The 19464-nt window shown below is 38.1% G+C and overlaps 1 protein-coding gene across 3 annotated transcripts; it reads left to right on the top strand.

The window, feature by feature from the left end:
- Positions 1–7516: 7516 nt before the first annotated feature.
- On the top strand, positions 7517–19428 carry pcnx4 (pecanex 4). 3 transcript variants are annotated; one of them, XM_041266909.1, is made up of 11 exons: positions 7517–7664; positions 8888–9637; positions 10330–10509; positions 10910–11427; positions 11944–12044; positions 12325–12447; positions 13107–13470; positions 16041–16144; positions 16322–17370; positions 17797–17983; positions 18441–19428. In XM_041266909.1, exons 2-11 carry the CDS (start codon positions 8949–8951, stop codon positions 18690–18692), a joined length of 3567 nt encoding a protein of 1188 aa, XP_041122843.1. In that variant the 5' UTR covers positions 7517–7664; positions 8888–8948; the 3' UTR covers positions 18693–19428. The 3 variants fall into 3 exon arrangements, with proteins under 3 accessions (XP_041122843.1, XP_041122844.1, XP_041122845.1); XM_041266910.1 differs by lacking the exon at positions 7517–7664 and adding an exon at positions 8131–8230; XM_041266911.1 differs by lacking the exon at positions 7517–7664 and having other exon boundaries at positions 8893–9637; positions 10910–11295.
- Positions 19429–19464: the final 36 nt, after the last annotated feature.

The following is a 19464-nucleotide window of genomic DNA, read 5'->3' as shown; positions in this document are numbered from 1 at the left end:
CCTGGACTGCACTGTACTTGAAGGCATATATAGTGAAGTCACTTTGAATTGAATTGAATTCACTGCATTTTAAAAAGGGGTTTAAAGATATAGTTAGAAGAGACAACCACAAGATGGCCTTGCTTCACTGCCTCAGATTCAGCAAGCCTGTGGTCTGCTTGTACAGTCGGAACAAATTCCCCTTCAGGACTGGAACTTCTCCTAAAAAAAACCTAAGAGTGACACTGAAGGAGGCACTTGCCAAAACATGGTTCTGTTTGACTTACTTTCCTATAGTTTTACCTTCAAATTCGGATTGAGTGTTTTGAAGCAAGGAATGATTTCATATCTCTTTGTAGACGGGGCCCAATATTCCTTCTACTATAAACCTTAACATTTTTTTGAACCAGCTGAGTTAAATGTGTTGCATCGTATTACAACCTTTGTAGTACATGTTTATTTTAAAGCATTACTGCAAATGTGCGATTTATGAGAACCACTAAGCAAGAGAAATGCAAAAATGATCAATGATGGTTTTTGAAATCCCTTGATGAGACTCCTAAGGCATATAATACCGGAGATACTGTGCTGTAAAGTCTCAAACCTCCTACAGTGTACAATGAAATGTGCCATTTTAAGTATCTCAATAATTGCAGGCTTTTTCATTCACTAACCATTTTTATTCAGTTTAAATGGACAAAAGTCAATCCCCCCATTCCTGATCATTTGTAAGTACCTGTGCTTTTCTAAAAGGCTATCTGCATAAAGACCATGAATTATTCATAGCTCCACATGAGAGAGTGCAAACACACAGCTTGGCAGAGGCTCAGAGCTGATCCCAGTGTGTCTAGCACACAGCTCTTAGCTACTTTAATGGGATAGAAAGTGACAGGTTATGTTTCTGTCTTCCTGCTATGGAGCTTGGCTTCTGAGAGAATTCCCATTAGCCGCCTGCATTTTATCATCAGTCCTGTTTTCACTTGTTTTATCTGTGGGATACTTGCCACTGAGCCCCTTATCCATCTTCAGTCATTATTGCCAACCTGATAAAGTTAAAGAGACAAGCTATTGCAAGTAAAACCTTTAAAAGCCCTGTTAATAATAAAAGGTCTGTATGTTTTTCCCCCATACAACCTACTTAATGTTCATAGGAAATAACTACATATTTGTGACATGCATATGAATGGAAATTGTACTAAATGAATCATGGGTTTGCTTTAAAATGTTCAACAAATTTAAAAAAAAGGTACCCTTGTTTATCTTGCAATTATATTTTACTCAATCTTAAAAACAAAGAGCCTAATACACAAAGCCAGTATGATTTCCATAGTAATTGCTATTCCTAAATCTTGATATATTCTGACATGAATCTGCCATTCCATAACAACGAGAACAAGAAAACAATAAGCATTATACTGATCTGCCTTGCATACTGAAAACGTCCAAAGGGCTGTACAGATACTAGGGTATAAAGGCTCCTTGTTATTGGACCACATCGGTTTCCTGATCATGTGAAAGCAGGTTTGAAAAGAAGAAGTGCTATTTTTATTGTACATTTCTTTTTAAATGCCATATTTACATATGTTGTTTATCAGGAAGAGATGTGGTGTTATTGATGTAAAAAAAACAAACAAACATGTTGACAGAAACTGCAGTGTACATTCAAATGAAACATGATTGTCTGTATAGGGGCTTAAAAGAAATGTGTTTCTGATTTGATTATACACTAGGAACGACTTTACTTTGATTGCCACATTTTGTTGCATTATTATTTTTTTTAAAGGATCCGTGCAGAGAGCATTATTTACTTGAATTTAAAGCTTTGCATGAGGTTAACACCAATTCAAGACAACAAATAGTATGGGGGTATACAAAGGGGAACCAGAAAAGGTAGATATCTTGTTATGTTGCCTGTTCAAAATTGTCATTGTGCTATTGTTGCAGTTTGTGATTTCCAGGTACTCAAAACCATGTTGCAGCTTTCAAACCACAATAATTCTGTTCCCATTATACTGCTTGAAGAGAACAGGTATTTGCAAACACTGGGGTAATTTGCACTGGACCCACCTATTTGTTAAAGTGCTCAATCAGTCTGAGAAATGCATTTTCTGTTAAAGACATGGACCAGTGAGAAGTCAAATTAGTTTTGCCATTAAATGTGGGCATTCATGGAGAGTAATCTGAGATGGAGTCAGAAATTACAACACCTTACAACATTTAGTTGGTATAATCAGTGAAATGGCATATATATTTACGCACAGTAGAGCTTTTAAAACCAATCTGAAATGTAACAACCCAGCCTGTAAACCATTTAAATTAGAAATAAAATGGAAAAGCAATGAAAAATTCTACCAAAAATGTATGTTTTTCACAAAAGACATTGCACTTCCAAACAAAGTCATCAGGTCAAACATGTAGAAAATATATGGAAGTAGATTACCTTAAACCTCACACCTCAAATAATACGCAAGCTTTATAGTTCATATAGTAGGAATATTCAGATTTTATTGTTCACCAATAATTCGGGACAAAATCCATGCCTTATTGAAAACCATCTTTAGTAACAGCAAAACAAATGGGATGATTAAAAAAAAAGATGCGTGAATGAACTTTAATTGGCCAAACCTTGTCCCTATCCCAAAAGAGCCACTGGGTTGAACAGCGAAGTGAACAATAGGAACGAAACTAAAATGCACACAACATAACTGTAGATCCATTTATTCCTCTAGTCCTCAATCTGACATGTACTGAGCATCCTTCCTCAGTGCATTTTATAAAATCAACGAGGATTAAGGATTGAAAAGCAACCTAATCCTAGAAGAGCATCTGATTGTACTATACAAAGAACGTCTTTCTACTGATCTTTTAACTGAGGGATTTTTTATCTGGGAATTTATTTAAATTTTAAATCTTTTTCTTAATTCTTAAGGGGGTTTAACATGTCGACATGGACCCAACTTGATTTGAGCTATGCCGGGATTACAAGATATATAGGGCTTGAGTCTGGTAGTTCTTATCTCACCCATTCCTAGACAACCATAGACTGGTGCCCAAAATAAACAAGGGGGAAATGAAAACAGAGGGTAATCTTCTTTGATCTAGATCCTTATTTTCCTCACTTTAATATTGAGCTTTTCTTAATAACCCAACGATCCCAGTCTTTAATTTAATGGAAAAGTAACATCTGGAGGTCGACGAGCCAGAACAAATCACTTCCATCAAGAAAATATTAAAATAATAAACCGAAGGGATTTGCATTCAATATTAAAAAAATAATAATATCATGGATGATTATTTAGCAAGATATTTAAAAAGGAAACTAGCTGGTGTCCCACCCTTCAGTATCACAAACCATCACAGGTATCTCAGATGCATTTATAATAAATCATAACTGTGCACAAACCCAATCTACTTTTAAAGAAAAGCAACCCAGCAATCTTCTACATATCATCTGCTTGACCTTTGAAAGTTTATGTGGACTCTGTCTCCATGGAACCACAAAGCGTCATGTAACTCAAGAAGGCACCCCCTACTGATTCTGTTTACCAGCCAGCTCGCATCTGACGAGGGATGTTATTGGGTTATATGTTCTTATTGTTACTTCTCAGCACCAGCCACCTTGAGTAATAAACACTAACTGCTGCATCTATGACTAATTATAATGATGAAGAAATGCAAACCCTGGGAGAATGCTCATTGCTAGGTCTCACTGTCCAATACCTGAAAAGGTTTACCACTGTGGTGCAATTAGATGTTGGTCCGAGGCAGGGGGGCCTTTCTCCATCCGCCCCAGACCCACCTTTGACTGTGCCAATTTCCGCTCCTCTGGGACTAGTTATAAGGGCAAGACCAGGTGCAGGTGCTGTGTTTCTGCAGGTAACTTCAACTCCTTATCAGCACCAGGATGCCTCTCTGTATTAGCATGATCTTTCTAGGGTACTGAAAAAAATGGAGCTGGCCAGGGTTCATTATGAAGAGGTACTTTGATGTTAAATCCCAAACATGGCTAATTCTCAAAGAAAGTCTTCAGGTTATGGTGTTTCTAATTGATTAATAACTGAAATATTATGAGTCTCTATATTTGCTTTTACCTGGCTTTGAACTAGCTTTGAGCTTGTCTGGAGAATCCTAAATGCTGGGATTGAACAGCTGTCCTCATTCCATTCAAATTAAGGGTTTTCCTTTCAACTCTGCCAGTTCCGCCTACTACTCTGTTTGTATAAATGGGGGATGAACAGAATGAGGAAGGTTTTTCCTTCTTAGCATTTAGGATTCTCCAAACAAGCTCAATGCAGCTCAAAGCCAGGTAAGGCAGATTAAGAGAAAAATGATAAGAACTCAGTATTGGAACAACAGAACCCAGAAACACTTGGCATGACTGCACCATCAAATAGTAAGGGGAAATCAAACGGAAATGTCATTTGAAGCATCTTGCCCTTTAAGTAAAAGATCTTTAGATGGGTGTTTGAATCTCAGTCTTCATACTTTTGGTCCACCGTGTGCAATGTTATCCTCCATGCCAGGTGATGTGGACCGCAGAAGTGTTCATGGCTAATCTGTTCATGCTATAGAAAAGTCAATGACGTATAACTGCAACCACATGCACACCAAGGGATTACTATAATATGGGGCTTAACCTATGCTGGCTTTCTGAATCAGAGTAATGGCTGACAAGGACTTGGCAGCCTAACAAACATTGCAATCAAACAGTACATGGCCCTGGTAGCAGTGACAGTCAGTGTGCAGGAATGGTAATCTTCTTTACGGGGAGCAGAGTTTGCATTCAGTAAGGGGAATTATTTTGGCACAGTCATTGGATGAAATATGCAACTCGTTAACCTTTCGAGGATATTGGTTCTATAATGAATATGCCTGGATTTTAAAGTCACATTGCACATCAGAGTTTAAGCTTCTGTGCTCTAAATATTAGAAATGGGTAAGCGTGGGTATTGTTTTCTGCGTCAGATGTTCACCTTGGTGATTTGATTTTTCCTTGCAATTATGACAAGGAAGCAGAGTGCAATCAATGAATAATGATTTTGCATATGCGGCTGGTTCTTGGTTGTTGTAAGGCTGCAGTTAAGTATGCTCTGCAGCAACTTTTTGAATAAATATTTAAGTATAATTCACTTACAGGGCATACTCTACTCAACCCCAGAAGTGAAAATGTGGCTCTTGCCATTTGTATATGTACATTGCAATATTATTTTACAAAAGCTGACAGTTTTTCTCATTATAAATGTGTATATCACAATAAAACACAGAGCAGTGTGTGGTAAGACAAATGCAGAATACTAGCATGGGAAACATGGCTCACTGGTCTGTGCACATACAGAGGCACAGAAATAATAAGCTCACCTTGTTTGTACTTTGAGCTCCAAAATGTATTCAAACTCAAAAAAGTACTGCTTCACATTTGCTCTTAGTTTGTCTTTGTTGTGACAGTTTTAATTGTAATGACAACCCTGCCTTCTCACAGATAAAGACATAGGCATAAATTATTTCTGGGGAAACTATGAATTAAATCATACTAGTTTTTCTCTGTTTCAGGAATGCTCATAATTATTTCATGGTGACATAACTATTTAAGACTGCCTTCAGATCAGCTAGCTCTGTTCTCTGTCTTGATTGTTTACATGCTGCTATGTACAGATGGCGTTGAAGGAATCAGACTAAATGTTTGTTGAACTGACTAGGCCTATTCACAAAGTTTTAGATTTAGTGTATGTTTAAAAAAAAACAACAAAAAAAACCTTAGACTGGTAGACAAATTGTCATTCACATTATTTTTTCAGATAGTAGAAATGAAACACACCCATTAAAGTTACCAACCCAGAAATATACAATTCAGATGTTTAATTTAGGGGCTTGTGATTAGTCTAAAATTGTTTATTATTCATTTTAGAAATGGAAATTATGTAAGACAAAAAATGCGCTAATGGTGATTTGGAGTAAACAGCTTCGAGAATTGAGCCCATTATTTTACAGACACTTTCACCACAATGTAACTCTCCTCAATTCATGTGAGAGGAAAATGAAACTGCAACAAACAACACTGGCACAGCTTGAACTCCTACTAATGAAACTTCTGAGCTGTTTGTAACTTAATTGTAAAAAATATAGTTTATTTTAGTTTCACATCAATGGAGTAAATTGCATTTTACATGTAAAGACCTAGGCACAATGTGTAGTGTTGAGATCCCCTCTAGTGGCACCTCTTAATGTCAATAACATTTGCAGGAGTTTTTAGACAAAAGGTGGCATTTGCCATTCTGGTGACAAATAAATGGGCAGTCTGTCTTTCTTGATTGAAGATAGGCAGTCTGGGCAGCCCCTTGCCCTTGAAGCTGAATTTGAAAATTGGAAAACCGCACACAGCAATCAGTGCGAGTGACTCGTTTACTGACACGTTACAAGGTAATTGCACTCGCATTCACAATCCTGCGTCATTTGAACAAGGCTCCCATAGCTAAAGCCGTTTGGAAGCCTTGCCTTGTCCTCAATCAAAACACATTGCTTAAACTCTACTCCAGGCTAATGATTAATTATGCATGGTCCGCTGATGAGTTTGAAAGAAAATCGGCATGCTAAAAATCTCCTTCAAGCTCTCCAGTTACATTAGCTGAAGAGTTTGTCAGTCCAGGTTTGTCACTCCAGGCAGTCTTTATGAGAGTGCTGAATGAGGCAAAGGTGATTAAGAGACACTTTTCTGCTCACAACCTGAAGCTGCTTGAGCTCTCAAAATTAAAATCCATTCTATTGTATGAGGTCTGCGCAAGTAAAACTCTTGGATTGTTGTTTCCCAGCGTTCTCTCATTGGTGCAGAGCTTGTTGGTAATAAGTTCAGGGCAGGTGATGATGTGAGTGTCTGTGTAATGGCCTGGCTGCAGGGCGTCCTATTACAGCCATGCTTCAAGCTTCTGTAACTTCTATGCCGATGGGACTTTGCGGAATTACACTAGTTTTATGTGCAATCTACCCTAGTGTGTTCAGCTTTCCCTCAAGGTCATGTTTGACTAGAACACACCTTGTATGTACAGCAGCCTGTGTGTGTTGTGTTTAGTGCTTAATCATATAATAATATCTAAAAATGAAAAGTGAAATTCTTCCCTTTGCCCCACAAGGAACCTTATCCACAAAGATTTAAAGGACTTTTTGAAGGCTATTTTTTTGTTATAAGCATTCTCTTGGAGAAACCAATAAATCCTCAGTAAAACAGGTGATAATGTGCAAACTTGTTTGAAAAAATGAAAATGTTTTTTTTTTTTTTTTTTTTCAACAATCCTTGACAAAACGGTTTTGTTAATAGGGTAAACACAACGTTGTATTAAATAAAAAACAAATTAGCTGCACTATACATAACAGAACTTCTGCCTTTGGCGCAGAAGTAAGACACGCTGAAGGTTTGGAAATATTAGGCGGAATAGCCCAAATCACGTGACGAGGGTGCTCGTCAGGCCACAAATGTTCAGCATTACGTTCCTGAGTGAAAGGTCACGTTCGTGCGTAACTATGAATATATTCATCTGTCTGCACGTAAGAGAGCGTTGCGTCTGTCAGGAGCTCCAAAGGAGCTAACAGTAATTCGGGGTTTTGAGATTACAGCAGAAAAATACAAAGTACACTAAACAGATATTTCAAACTTAGTACCCATATTACTGCTAGAGAGCAAGCTGAAACCACTTGTAAGTATCCGTTCAAAGAAAATGCCAATGAGGGGCGGTGTAGGAATAATAATACCACACCGTATGAACACATGTGGTTTTCATGAAGCAAGATTTTGGTGGGGAAAATACCGTTAGTTAGGCGGTTTGTTGTTTTTTCAGCGCTTCGCCTTTAAATATTTTGCGTTGCCTAGACACAAACAGACCCCCTGTTTCACATAAGCTACATGTGGCTAGTAGGAATTCTAAAAAAAGGAAAGAAGAAATGCTAAATATTATTCTTTGCATGCATATTTTTCAAAAGAATGCAACAATTATGTATTATGGAAGCAGCAATTACTCCCCTTCGATTGTTTTCCCAAGGTTTGTTAGGATGCATTGCCTGGCAGCTGGTATTGGTACACGGTGTAGCTTGTTGTGTTTCTGTGTGTTATGTTTACATTCGTCCATAGAAACGGGCGGGCGTCAAGGGTGAGTGAGCACAGTTTAATTTTGAGTAAACCATTCGGATATGTTACATCTGTAGTGACAACATATTTCGGGAGTAAATTCTGTGATTTACGTTGTGGAGTAAAGCATTAGCATTTGTAAGTGACCGCACTGGTGTGTGCTAGTATTTACAACAATACTCGAAGCGTGGCCCGGCGCAGCGTAGCCGGTTGAATGCTGTTAGAATTCTATGGGTAAACCAGACTCAGTAAAACAGCTGAATGTTAAACGAAATGGATTCTGGATGTATTAACAACTCAGTCAGCTTTTAATGAAGGTCGTTCCTATTGTAATATGTAAGGTAGAAAAGGTAGCTGTTACTTGAGTTGGTATTAAATACCATTGTGCTTTGATTAAATCAGTAACTACGATAACATATTTTGTTAAACATTTGTAATCATTTTTTACGTGATTTTAATTATAACTTAAGTAACGTTGTACATCTGATAGATTGTTTAATAATATAATGTATTTTATTTAACCGCTTTTAATACAGTACTGAGTGGAAAGTGTTGCAAATGTACTTGGCAGTGTAAAGTTTTAAAAATTACGTATTTCAAGCGAATCAAGCCACACATGTAAATAAACATTTTACATTTTGGTTGGGTTATTTTGAATATATGGTTTATTAATGTTACAGTTATTAAACTGAATACATCTCTTTGAAGCTGGATATCAAACAAACACCCACTTTTACCCCAGTTGACTTCTTATCCTCTTTTTAATTTTAATTTTTTTTTTTATTACATTTCCAGATAATGCTACACTGCATCAGGTGGTGAGGATGACCTGGAAAAGCACAAGGCTATATTCAGAATGGGTCCAGATGTCCCATTGCTCAATGAATACAAGCAGGAATTCTTTTGGAAGCGTTTTCCACAGACTGTGCTGGGAGGACCTCAGTTCAAACTAGGATACTGTGCTCCACCTTACATCTACGTAAATCAGATCATCTTGTTTCTGACACCATGGGTTTTTGGAGGGGTAGGGACGCTTTTGTACCAGCTGCGTCTCTTGGAGGATTACTACGCAGCTGTGCTTTCTGGAGTACTAATGGTGATAGCTGCTTCAGTCATCCAGATCATGAACTTGTGTGCCAGACGAAGAACCGTTACCGTAGAAAGACTCCAGACTCAAAATATTCTCACAGATGAAGAGGAATTTGAATTTGCCAGCTGTGCTGGCTCTGAGACAATCAAATTTATTATTCCCGGAAAGAAGTTTATCGTCAACGCAATATTTCACACAGTTCTTGCTGGGGCGCTGTGTGGGTTGGGGACATGGTATTTATTACTCAATAGATTGAGTTCTTTGTACAACAACACAGGGGCTGCTGTCATGATCTTTGTGTTTGGATGGGTGACCCTGTGCATTGGTGAATATTCATTAATTATCAATACAGCTACAGAGACTGCTACATTCCAAGCACAAGACACTTATGAGATAACCCCACTCACTAGACCTTTGTATATATTTGCCTTCATTGCAGTGGATCTTGCAGACAGGTACAGTCAAAGCAGGGTTACAAAAGGCGAACCCTAGCGCTTTTTCAACGGGTTTCCTTTATGTGTTTACAGGCTTGTGCTTGATACACTGCCTTTATTTATCTACAAAGATTGCATCGGCAGCTACAGTTGAAATGGCTGTTATTATTTTCTTTGCCAATCTGCTTTACTCCCTGTAAGGTGTTTTACCATGCCCATAAAATTCCTGGATGTTTGCAACTCTGCCAGAGAAGTGACCATTGGCAGTAGTAGTTCGGAGAACATTGTTGCCAATTGGGTTCAATATCAAACCAGACTCCCAAAAGAGAAAAGCTACTTCATTGAGCCAACCAGACTCTTACTTACCAAGGGTTATCAGTAACATCTGTGGTTTCAGCAATCTTGTTGGTTATGAAAGGGGTGGGAATAAAACTCACATTGCATACAGTAGCAAATTGAGCTTTAACCCTTACTAATCAGGAATTGGAATATGTGCCTTATTTGGAGGATTAGAATTAATGTAGTTTTGTTTAAAAGTATATTATAAAAAAATATTCAGTTAAATATGTCTGATTTACAACTGTATAAACAATATCACAATCGCATATAAATAAGAAAAATAGAAATGTGTTACCAGCAGTATATTTAAATAACAGTACTCCTTGATGTTTACTTCTGCACACTCAGATTTATACATTTCTGTTTTGTTTTAGATTTAATGCCACAATCCCAGACCTACAACAAGCAAACCAGGCTTTGCACATCATCTTTTTGTTTCTTCCACTTCTCTGGGCCCTTGGCATCCTCTCTCCAGTTGATGCAGTGTTCCTCTGGGGCATGGAACAGACCTTGGTATTTGGACTTGGAGGTTCAGCAATGGCCACAAACATCAGGTAGTGAAAGATGATATGTTGCATTTTATTATGCTGTTGTGCAGGTGATACAAAGCATATTGCATTACCATTAGGTATCTTACAAACAGTATGTACAATACTGTACTTACAAACAGTACAGTATTGTTTGCTATCTTTAAATTGACATACTGATTCTTTTGTGTGATTTGATCAATGAAGTATTAAATATATTGATAAGGCCCCATATTGGCCTTTGAATTTGGGGAGGAAAATCAGCTGGAGTTAGATCACCAGAAGTGGGTAGCAGTGGAAAGGTGACTTTTTTTCAATTGGACAATTTGGATCGGCTCAAAAACAGTTATAAAATCCATTAAAAAAAAAAAAAAAGATCAGAAGTAAACATCTAGTAGAGTAAGTTATGATTTTCTTTTGTTTTCAGGTTGGTGGTGATGTTTCTTGTTTCTGTCGGAGTGGCTATAGGGACCTATTTCATTCCCAGCTCTCTTGGGGTCGTTCTTTTCACAACTGGAATGGGGTTCATTCTGAGCCTTGACTTCAGCCAGGTGCAGCTCATGTTCCAGTCCTGCTGCAGAAGCCCCGATGCCCAGGCTGACCTCAGAGACATGCCCTGTAGTCTGGGCTGGAGGCTGGGTTGGAAGGAGTTCTTCATTTACCTGACTATCCTTCTGGCAGCTCTTGCAGAAGCTGCTCTCCTGCATCACTTTGGAACAATTTCAGAAACATCTGCAACCAGCCCACAAGCCATCGTCAGCTATATCCTCATATCACTCCTCATTGTTTCATGGATTTTACGAGAAGTTCAAGGTGCATACATCTTCTGTGGGGTCTTTCGAAACCCTTTCTACCCTCAACAGATAAGAAATTTGAAAGTTTTTAAACAAAAGCAAAGTGCGCTTATGAAGGCTGGTATTGTGAGAAGACTTTTAATTAATCTAGGTAAGATCATGAGATTTTATGGGGTATTATGATTTCGTTTAAAACCTTAAAAACATATATTTTTTTGCTTACAAAAAAATGAAGAATTTAATTGGAGCAAGTAGCTTTTTTATTTCACTTTTTTCTTTCTAAGTATTTATTTCTACAATAGTCCTGCATACATGCACTTACCTTGCAAATAACTCCACCCACCATAAATTAGCACATATGCCTTAGCTATAGTGTAGTGTACAGTGCATAAGTAAAACTGGAAAGACATAGACGGACCTCACCCAGTTTAGCAAATTAACAGAAGTCATTATTTGAGAAATGACACATGGACCTAGAACAAATGTAAAAATCTTAAAGGTAAGCAATAAAATAAATTTAAAAAATGAAAGTTTTCATGTCATTTAAAGCTGCTTGCTCTCGAAATTACATTTGCAGAAGCTTTGAATGTTTTTTTTTTTTTTTAAGCTTTTACTGAACTTTAAAAAAATAAAACTTAGATTGTTCTTATGGTTTTTATCCTTTCAGTGTCTCCTTTTACCATGATTGGATTTCTTGCAATGGATATCTCACTGCAGGGTCTTCACACAGCTACCCTTTGCATTGGATTCACTAGAGCTTTCAGAACAGTAAGTTGTCTAATTGATTAAAAACAAAAAAACAAAAAAACTATCCTATATACTGTTTTACCATGTATGTATCTGGCCAAATAGATCATTCCAATTACATTGAGAGTCAGTGTAGGTTGTTTGTTTATGTGTAGTGTGTTAGCAGTAAGCTTTTGTTTGCAGTCCTGCTGTTATGTTTTCCATATGACTTGTCTCACTTGGATGTAAATATTCAGTAAAGCAGGATTACATGTGCTGGTTTCACAAAGATACTGTAACTTGTTTTTTTTTTGTTTCACAGTTGTGGCAGAACACAGAGCATGCTTTATTGGAGATGGTGGTGATCGCTATTGTGCGTCTGGCGGCTTTAAAGAGTTATCTAGTATGGTGGAACAGCTTGGGAACTGGAATCCAACTACTATTGGTAAAAAAAAAAAAAAGTTAATAAAATATAATTCACAATAGATATTGGTGCCCAAGAAAAGTACTGGATTGACACCACTGGAGAGTCATCCACAGAGATAGCTCAAGCAGTTGTACCTTCAAGCAAGCATGCCTGTCCTGGAGAGATGGACCTCTTAGGAGCCGAGGGAAGTTTAGTCTGCATGCCGGTGGCAATTGTGAAGAATTAGGCGGTGGTTTTGTTACTAGGTTAATTTCATGGACACTTCTATTTAAATTTTAGATTCTCATTCTGGCCTATTTAGTGCCTCAAGTACTAGCCTCACCAAAAAAAAAAATATGTAAGTGAGCTTCATAAGGCTGCTTTCATTATGCCTTACTGGCTTTAGCTGTGTCAGCATGACATTTAGCTTCTGCTCAATATTTGTCGCAATTCGTAGGTCTTGTACGTGGTTTCACAACGATGCTAAATGTCTCAGTGAATGTTGTATTTATATATAGGTTTATCTGAATTGTGAGTGGGACTGTCATGTTAAACTGTTTATTTATTACAAATATGTATTGTTTAGTTCGGGTTTGTTTTCTATTTTTCTCTATGGGTGACCTGGTTTAAGGGATTGCAGTTATGCCATTTTTATTTATTTATTTTAATTTGATTATTTATTTATTTATTTTTTACAGGTTGGCATTATTTGGGATCGCCTTACTCAGTTTTTTTCCAAGCTCAAGTTTGCCTTGACTGTCCTCATATCATCCTGGACAGAGAAGAAACAGAGACGGAAGTCCACTGCCACACATATCATGATCAATGCAGTGCTCTTTCCCATGCTGCTGGCTGTCATCGCCCTGTCAGCCGTGCTTTCCGCTCCGCTGCTCCCTCTTTTCACCCTGCCGGTCTTCTTAGTGGGTTTCCCCAGACCGGTCAGGAGCTGGCCGGGCACCGTGGGGGCAGCCGCCTGCATGTGCCCTGATTCGGTGTATTACCAGCAGATGTTGTGGAGCCTGACAGAGGCTTTCCAAACTGCGTTTGCAACTGGAAGTTTGGGTAAGGATACCGTCCAAATGATTTACGAGCAATTTTTTGTATCTTGTCAGAAGCAGAGACTTAAGATCACTCATCCAAGCTGTTTTTGGATCGGTTAAATTAACCCTAAAATTAATAATCTGCTTTCATAATTCAACTTGCGTCCCAGCCATCATTAGTTAAAGCATTAACATGCAGAGTGTCTCGCTTGCCGCTGTGGTTTGTTTGAGTTCGATATTACTGCTTGGGAACTGCTTGTTACTACTTGCTATGTACAGGCAGAAATAGTTTCTGGGTTTGCCCCAGGTAAAAAATCATTGCAGTGAAGACTGAGCTTCAGTCCTTAGCCAGACAAATATGACTGCAAAATGAACTCCTGACCTGCTGATACTTGCTGGTATCCCGCTGGACCATTCGCTTGTTGGGTCCGCACGTGGGTATTCACTTGGATATTCAATTTATATTATTTTTTTAATAGTAGATGCCCTTGTGCAGTATGTGTGTTTTGTTAATAACTTCAGTGGATTCTAGCGCATATTTGCACTATTTCTTTATTCTGTAAAACGAACTGTCACCCTGTACCAATTTTTTTTCCTGTAAAATACCTTTTTTTTTCCAAAAAGACACTGAATCCCATTTTTTTCACTCTCCACTTGCAGTGTTTATGATGTTTGCAGCCATTATAGGTGGTTTGTATTGCAATTACTCGAATGTTGTGTTATTTTTAACCTTTTGATAGTTTCTGTATTTTTTTTTTTTTTTTTTTTTTAAAACCTGAGTTCAGGGGCTGCTCTTCTGTTTAGTTCTGTTACCCAGGTTGGGTCAGCCGAAGTGTCTTTATAGAAGTAAGAGCTAGAATAGACGATGCAGGTTTTTACTTCTATAAACTACCATTCAGAATGATTGCAAATGTCATAAAAGTAAAGATACTGTTTAAAACTTTTTTTTTGATCTCCCAGTACCTGTTTGCACTGTGTGATCTGTGCTGCTTGGGGTTCAGCTCACCCCATCATGCTACAATGGAAAGAATTGCTGTTTTGTTAACCTGTCTAATCTAGCAAAGTCAACCAGACAGGACAGAAGGATGTCTGAGGCCCTGCAGCACTGAAACAGTCTAGCAGAGCAAATCCTATCACGGTGTAGCAAAAGGGTTATTTGATCCCTCTATAACAAGTCATTGGGGATCATTTGGATCATGTTTTAAAAAATGATCATAATAATTATTTTAAAAAAAAAATCACAAGACTACAAGTAATATTGGCCGACCTAGATGTTTATAATTCATTCAGTTAAAATTTGATGAGCTAGATTAAGGGTTTTTCATTACATAATTGACATTGCAAATGTGAAAAATCTTATTACTTAATGCCCCCTTTTTTTGACATTCTAGCGTCATTGAGCTCTGAACACCAGCGAAATACATGAAATGTCACTTTACATCATCTAGCATTGTAGTTTCTGTGAGACACTCGTATGACATATGACATTATCCTTGGGCAATAAAAACATTGCCGTCTAGCTATAAAAAATTACAGCATCACAGTTTACAAAGCTTTAGTTATTTCTCTCGCCATCATTTTTTTTCTATCAAATGATTCATGCCGTTACTGAAGACAACAATGTTACAGATGCAAGCGATGGTAGACCATGTTGTTTTCTCTTGCTCTCTGTCTGTCTTTCTCTAATGAAGGATTTTTGTACATTGAACATTACATCCCAGTGTTGATATTTCAATTAGTTGTTGCTTTCAAACTATGTCAACATAGTATGTATATAGGGTTTTATTTTTGATCACCTTTAAGCTTAGTTTGAGCCGATTCTGTTTCTTGATTAAACTTAGAAAAAACTGTTAATTATAAAAGTGTCACTTGTTTTTACCTTCAGATCTTGAGCCTGATTCGGTTTCGCATAATTTTTATTTCAAACAGATGTGACAAATTACTCTGATTGCTCATCGCTGATCCTAATTGCATTTCATTCTTGCAGTCGTCTAGTTTATCCTTGTGCTTTTGTTGTTTTCACTCGTTTAACAGAGTTTTCCTGACGGATTTTCTTTTCAGCATGAAGTACGCAGTACAGAGTGTACACTATTTAAAATCTCCTTGATTTGCAGCAAAGAAAAAAAAAACTTAAATCCAGTCTTTTAATGTAATAGTTTTCTCTCTTTGTTAGGATGTAGAGACAGCTTAACAACGACTAATTAACATTTACAGGGAGGTAGAGACTTGGAAAATACAAACCGAAAAGTTCATATATATACAATTTTTACTATTTGTGCAGCGCATCAAATAATCCCTTTGTCCTTCTCAAACTGGGACTCTGTTCAATTGCAGCAATCAGAAATGTTTGTGTTTTAGCTACTCTCTGTGTGTTATGTAGCGTTTTCATAACCCACATTAATGACTTCTGATGTCTCAAGGTAGTAACTTGAAATGATGCATTTTTGACAATTTCTGTAAAAACAGCTTTTGTTGTTACACATTGCTGTTAAAGTTCTGTTCCTTTTTTGCACCGTGGAGGATAGGCTGGAATGAAGCTGCTTTTATTTTTCTGCTATTCCTATTACATGTCTGCTTTCTTGATCTCTTCAGGTGTCCCGTCTCCTGGGACTCACTTCCTTTGCCGGTTTCAGGACCGAGTCATGTGGGTCATGGTTCTGGAGAGAGGTTTTAGCTACTGTTCTCTTAATATTAAGGTAATGTTTTTTTCTATATTTTTCATGCCGTTCCTATGATATCTCCACTTTACCTATTGTAGGATCATAAAATGTGTCAGCCATACAAACTACTTGCATTTTTATGGTAACTCCCTCGGGTGCTATGCCAGCCTGCACATGCCTCCTCCGTTACCTGTTTCTCTCTCTGTTTTCCAGGGGTTAGAGCTACAAGAGACCTCTTGTCACACTGCTGAAGCTCGGAAAGTGGACGAGCTGTTTGAAATGGCCTTTGAGCAGGAGGAGAAATCGACCGTGAACCACCATTTCAGCAACATCTTAACCCCCTGCGCTGCTCTGCCTGTGCACCTCTATTCAGATGCTAGGAGTGTACTGACTGGCATCATTGACTCCCATGACAACTTGAAACAAATGAAGGATGATTTTGTTAAAATTTTGTTTTGGGTGCTCCTGCAGTATTGCTCTAAAAAAAGCAAAACACTTGAAGGAACTGTACCAGAGGACACGAGAGGGGCAAAACCAGCCCAGGTTGTAGCAGAACAGTTTGTAGAGGTCAACGTCGCCACAATAAAAAGCATCATAAGGAATACTCCAAGTTTAAATTCAGAGACCTTTGATGATTGGTCAGATGATGACGATTTGTTTGGCCCTGAGCCAACCAAGAAAAAAACAGGTATAAATAATCCAGTCCCAAAACAGGCGTTGGCAACTCTTCCTGGCTCTGTTGAAATGCAGAGCTCTTTCTATGAGTCTTTCAATGTGACGTCAACAGACAAAGCACGGCAGGCACTTGGATTCGGACTCCCAGCAATAGACAAGGGAAGGGAATTAGAAAGACTGAGCGAGGCTGAGGCTGTGCCAATGGTTATCTTCAGTTCTTCTCATTCTAAGCAGCTAAATGTACCGCAGGAGTGGAGATCAAGTGCTCTCCCAGGCGCCAGGATGCAGCAGTTAACAAAGCTTTTCCCTGAAGGCTGGTACAAGTCTGTCCTGAGTCAGCTGGACATTGCCAATATGGAAGAAAGGCCCTCTGATATACTGGAAGGAGTCCTGAATGATGGAGCCTTGATGGACCTCTACGCCCATGTGGTGATGACTTGCTATGGGGTGACACTAGGAGCTGAATCTACTGTCTTAAGCCCCAGTTATGTCTACAAAGTATACTGTGGCGATGTTCCATGGACAGTGGGGTTGGATTGGCTGACAGGAAAACCAGAGCTATTTCAGCTTGTTTTAAAAGCCTTCAGGTGAGGTGGAAAAATAGTAAGCGTGTTTTGCATCTAGCCAGCAGTGTAGAATGACTGGGTGAGAGATTTGTTTTTCCTTTAATCACAAAAAGTGCCATCTGCAAAGGTGATTATACCCCCTTCTTGGGATAAAGGCAATGATATCCCAAGTCATTCTGCATTAGAAAGCCTGTGGAACATGGTTCTTATTAAAATCTGTTGCCTGTACTAGAAGAGGGAACAATTGTCTCTTCAGCAACACCAAGATGGCCAGTAGATGCGTCCCACGTATTTCTCATGATTTCTGGAAAATGAATAACAATGGAACACAAACAGTATGGTTTCTTAACCATGTCTCCTGACCACAGCATTATAAAGGGGTTGACTATGATTTATTTATATTTGCTTGGCATTTATGTTCATTTTCTCTTGCTGTTCTTTTTATAGATACACCTTCAAATTGATGTTTGATAAAGCTAGCCTGGGTCTGGTGGAGGATTTCAGCGAGCTGGCTAACTATCTAGAGGAGTATGAAAGGGACTGGTACATTGGGAGGGCGTCTGATGCCAGGTGGCAACAGGCTGTGCTGCAAAAAAAGCCATATCTTTTCTCACTGGGCCACGATCCCACCATGGTAATAAATTGCAGTCTCTTTATTCTCATTAGAAAATAAGACTAAACAATAAATAAAGCATGCAAGCGAAAGCAAATACATTAAGAAATAGGAGGCCAGCAATTTTATAACCTGTCAGAGTGTCATGACAGGTTCTTTTTAAACACTTAATTTTATGTTGTAACCCAGTTGTCAAAACAGCAACAGTATTTAAATAACTGGATGTTGATTTAATTTTGTCCTGCCATTGTTATCTTGTTATTCTCTTACCTATTTAGGTTTTGTGGTAAAGGGGAGGAAAACATTGGTAGTGTACAGTAGGTTTGTAATGTCAATATGATGGTCTTTTGTTCATAATGTAATGAATAAATTAACAATTTACCCCTGTCAGTTTTCAATACATTATTCATCCATGATACTGTGATCTGTCAGAAAACCTTCTGGCTTGTGTCATGACCTTATTTATTTTCCTTCACAGGGCACCTATAAAGGACGTGTGCTCACTCTACAGGAATGGTTAGTCCATGTGGGAAAGTTAAATTCCGAAGGAATCCGGGGACAGTGGGCTAATCTATCCTGGGAGCTCCTTTACGCCACCAATGATGACGAGGAACGATACAGTATCCAAGCGCATCCTGTGCTGCTCCGAAACCTCACGGTGCAGGCAGCAGACCCTCCACTGGGCTATCCCATTTATTCCTCGACACCTCTTCATGTGCCCTTGTTCTGACTTGTGACAAAGATAAGGCTTTATTCTTTCAGCTGTTTAAGAACAGTATAGTGAAATTTGTGATTGAACATTCCAGTCAGTCTTTCTAAATGCATATCACACTCTGAGACTGATTGGTCAGTCTGGAGATACAGCCCCAGATGTGTTCATTTTAGAAAAGACACAAACTAAATTAACAAGTATGAGGCAAAAATCTCCAGTATTTTATATTTAAGTAAAATGACATATGTGAGATCTGACAGTGTGGTGTTATTGTGCTAAAACACTAATTTTTTAAACAGCCTGGTAAACTCATGTTTCTTATTTAACAGGAATACAAGTACTGTATTAGATTTTTAAAACTGAAATAGGTTAGTTTTCTGTGTTTTAAATATATTCTTACATGAAATGCTGGTATTAGAATGTTCACAAGATATAAATATTTAGGATGGAAACATGGCTTGATAAACATAACTTGAACCAAAAAAGGTGGGGCTCAACTGATGGCCTTCTTGTAAAATATTACAAACAACCTCTCTTGCTAAACTTTCTTGTTCCAACTGTTGTTAACAACATATAAAACATGTAATTTGCTTGTATCCGTTAAAAAGCATAGTTTAAATAACTCCCAACTCTTAAAGGGTGGAGCTCAGGATTATTGTGCACCTTTATAAGTGGGTCAAGTCATGTTTAACAGCCAGTAATTCCAGAGTTTTCCAATTCATATACTGTGTGTGTGTGTGTGTGTGTGTGTGTGTGTGTGTATATATATATATATATATATATATATATA

The sequence above is a fragment of the Polyodon spathula genome, chromosome 12 (assembly GCF_017654505.1).
Source record: "Polyodon spathula isolate WHYD16114869_AA chromosome 12, ASM1765450v1, whole genome shotgun sequence".
NCBI lineage: Eukaryota > Metazoa > Chordata > Actinopteri > Acipenseriformes > Polyodontidae > Polyodon > Polyodon spathula.
This window is presented reverse-complemented; position numbering and strand designations above follow the sequence as displayed.

Excerpts from the sequence above, each read along its gene's own strand:
- pcnx4 (XM_041266909.1), top strand. The coding sequence starts at position 8,949 with ATGGGTCCAGATGTCCCATTGCTCAATGAATACAAGCAGGAATTCTTT. Across the intron at positions 9,638-10,329 it reads GCAGTGGATCTTGCAGACAG|ATTTAATGCCACAATCCCAG; the intron begins GTACAGTCAAAG and ends GTTTTGTTTTAG. Across the intron at positions 11,428-11,943 it reads AAGACTTTTAATTAATCTAG|TGTCTCCTTTTACCATGATT; the intron begins GTAAGATCATGA and ends TTATCCTTTCAG.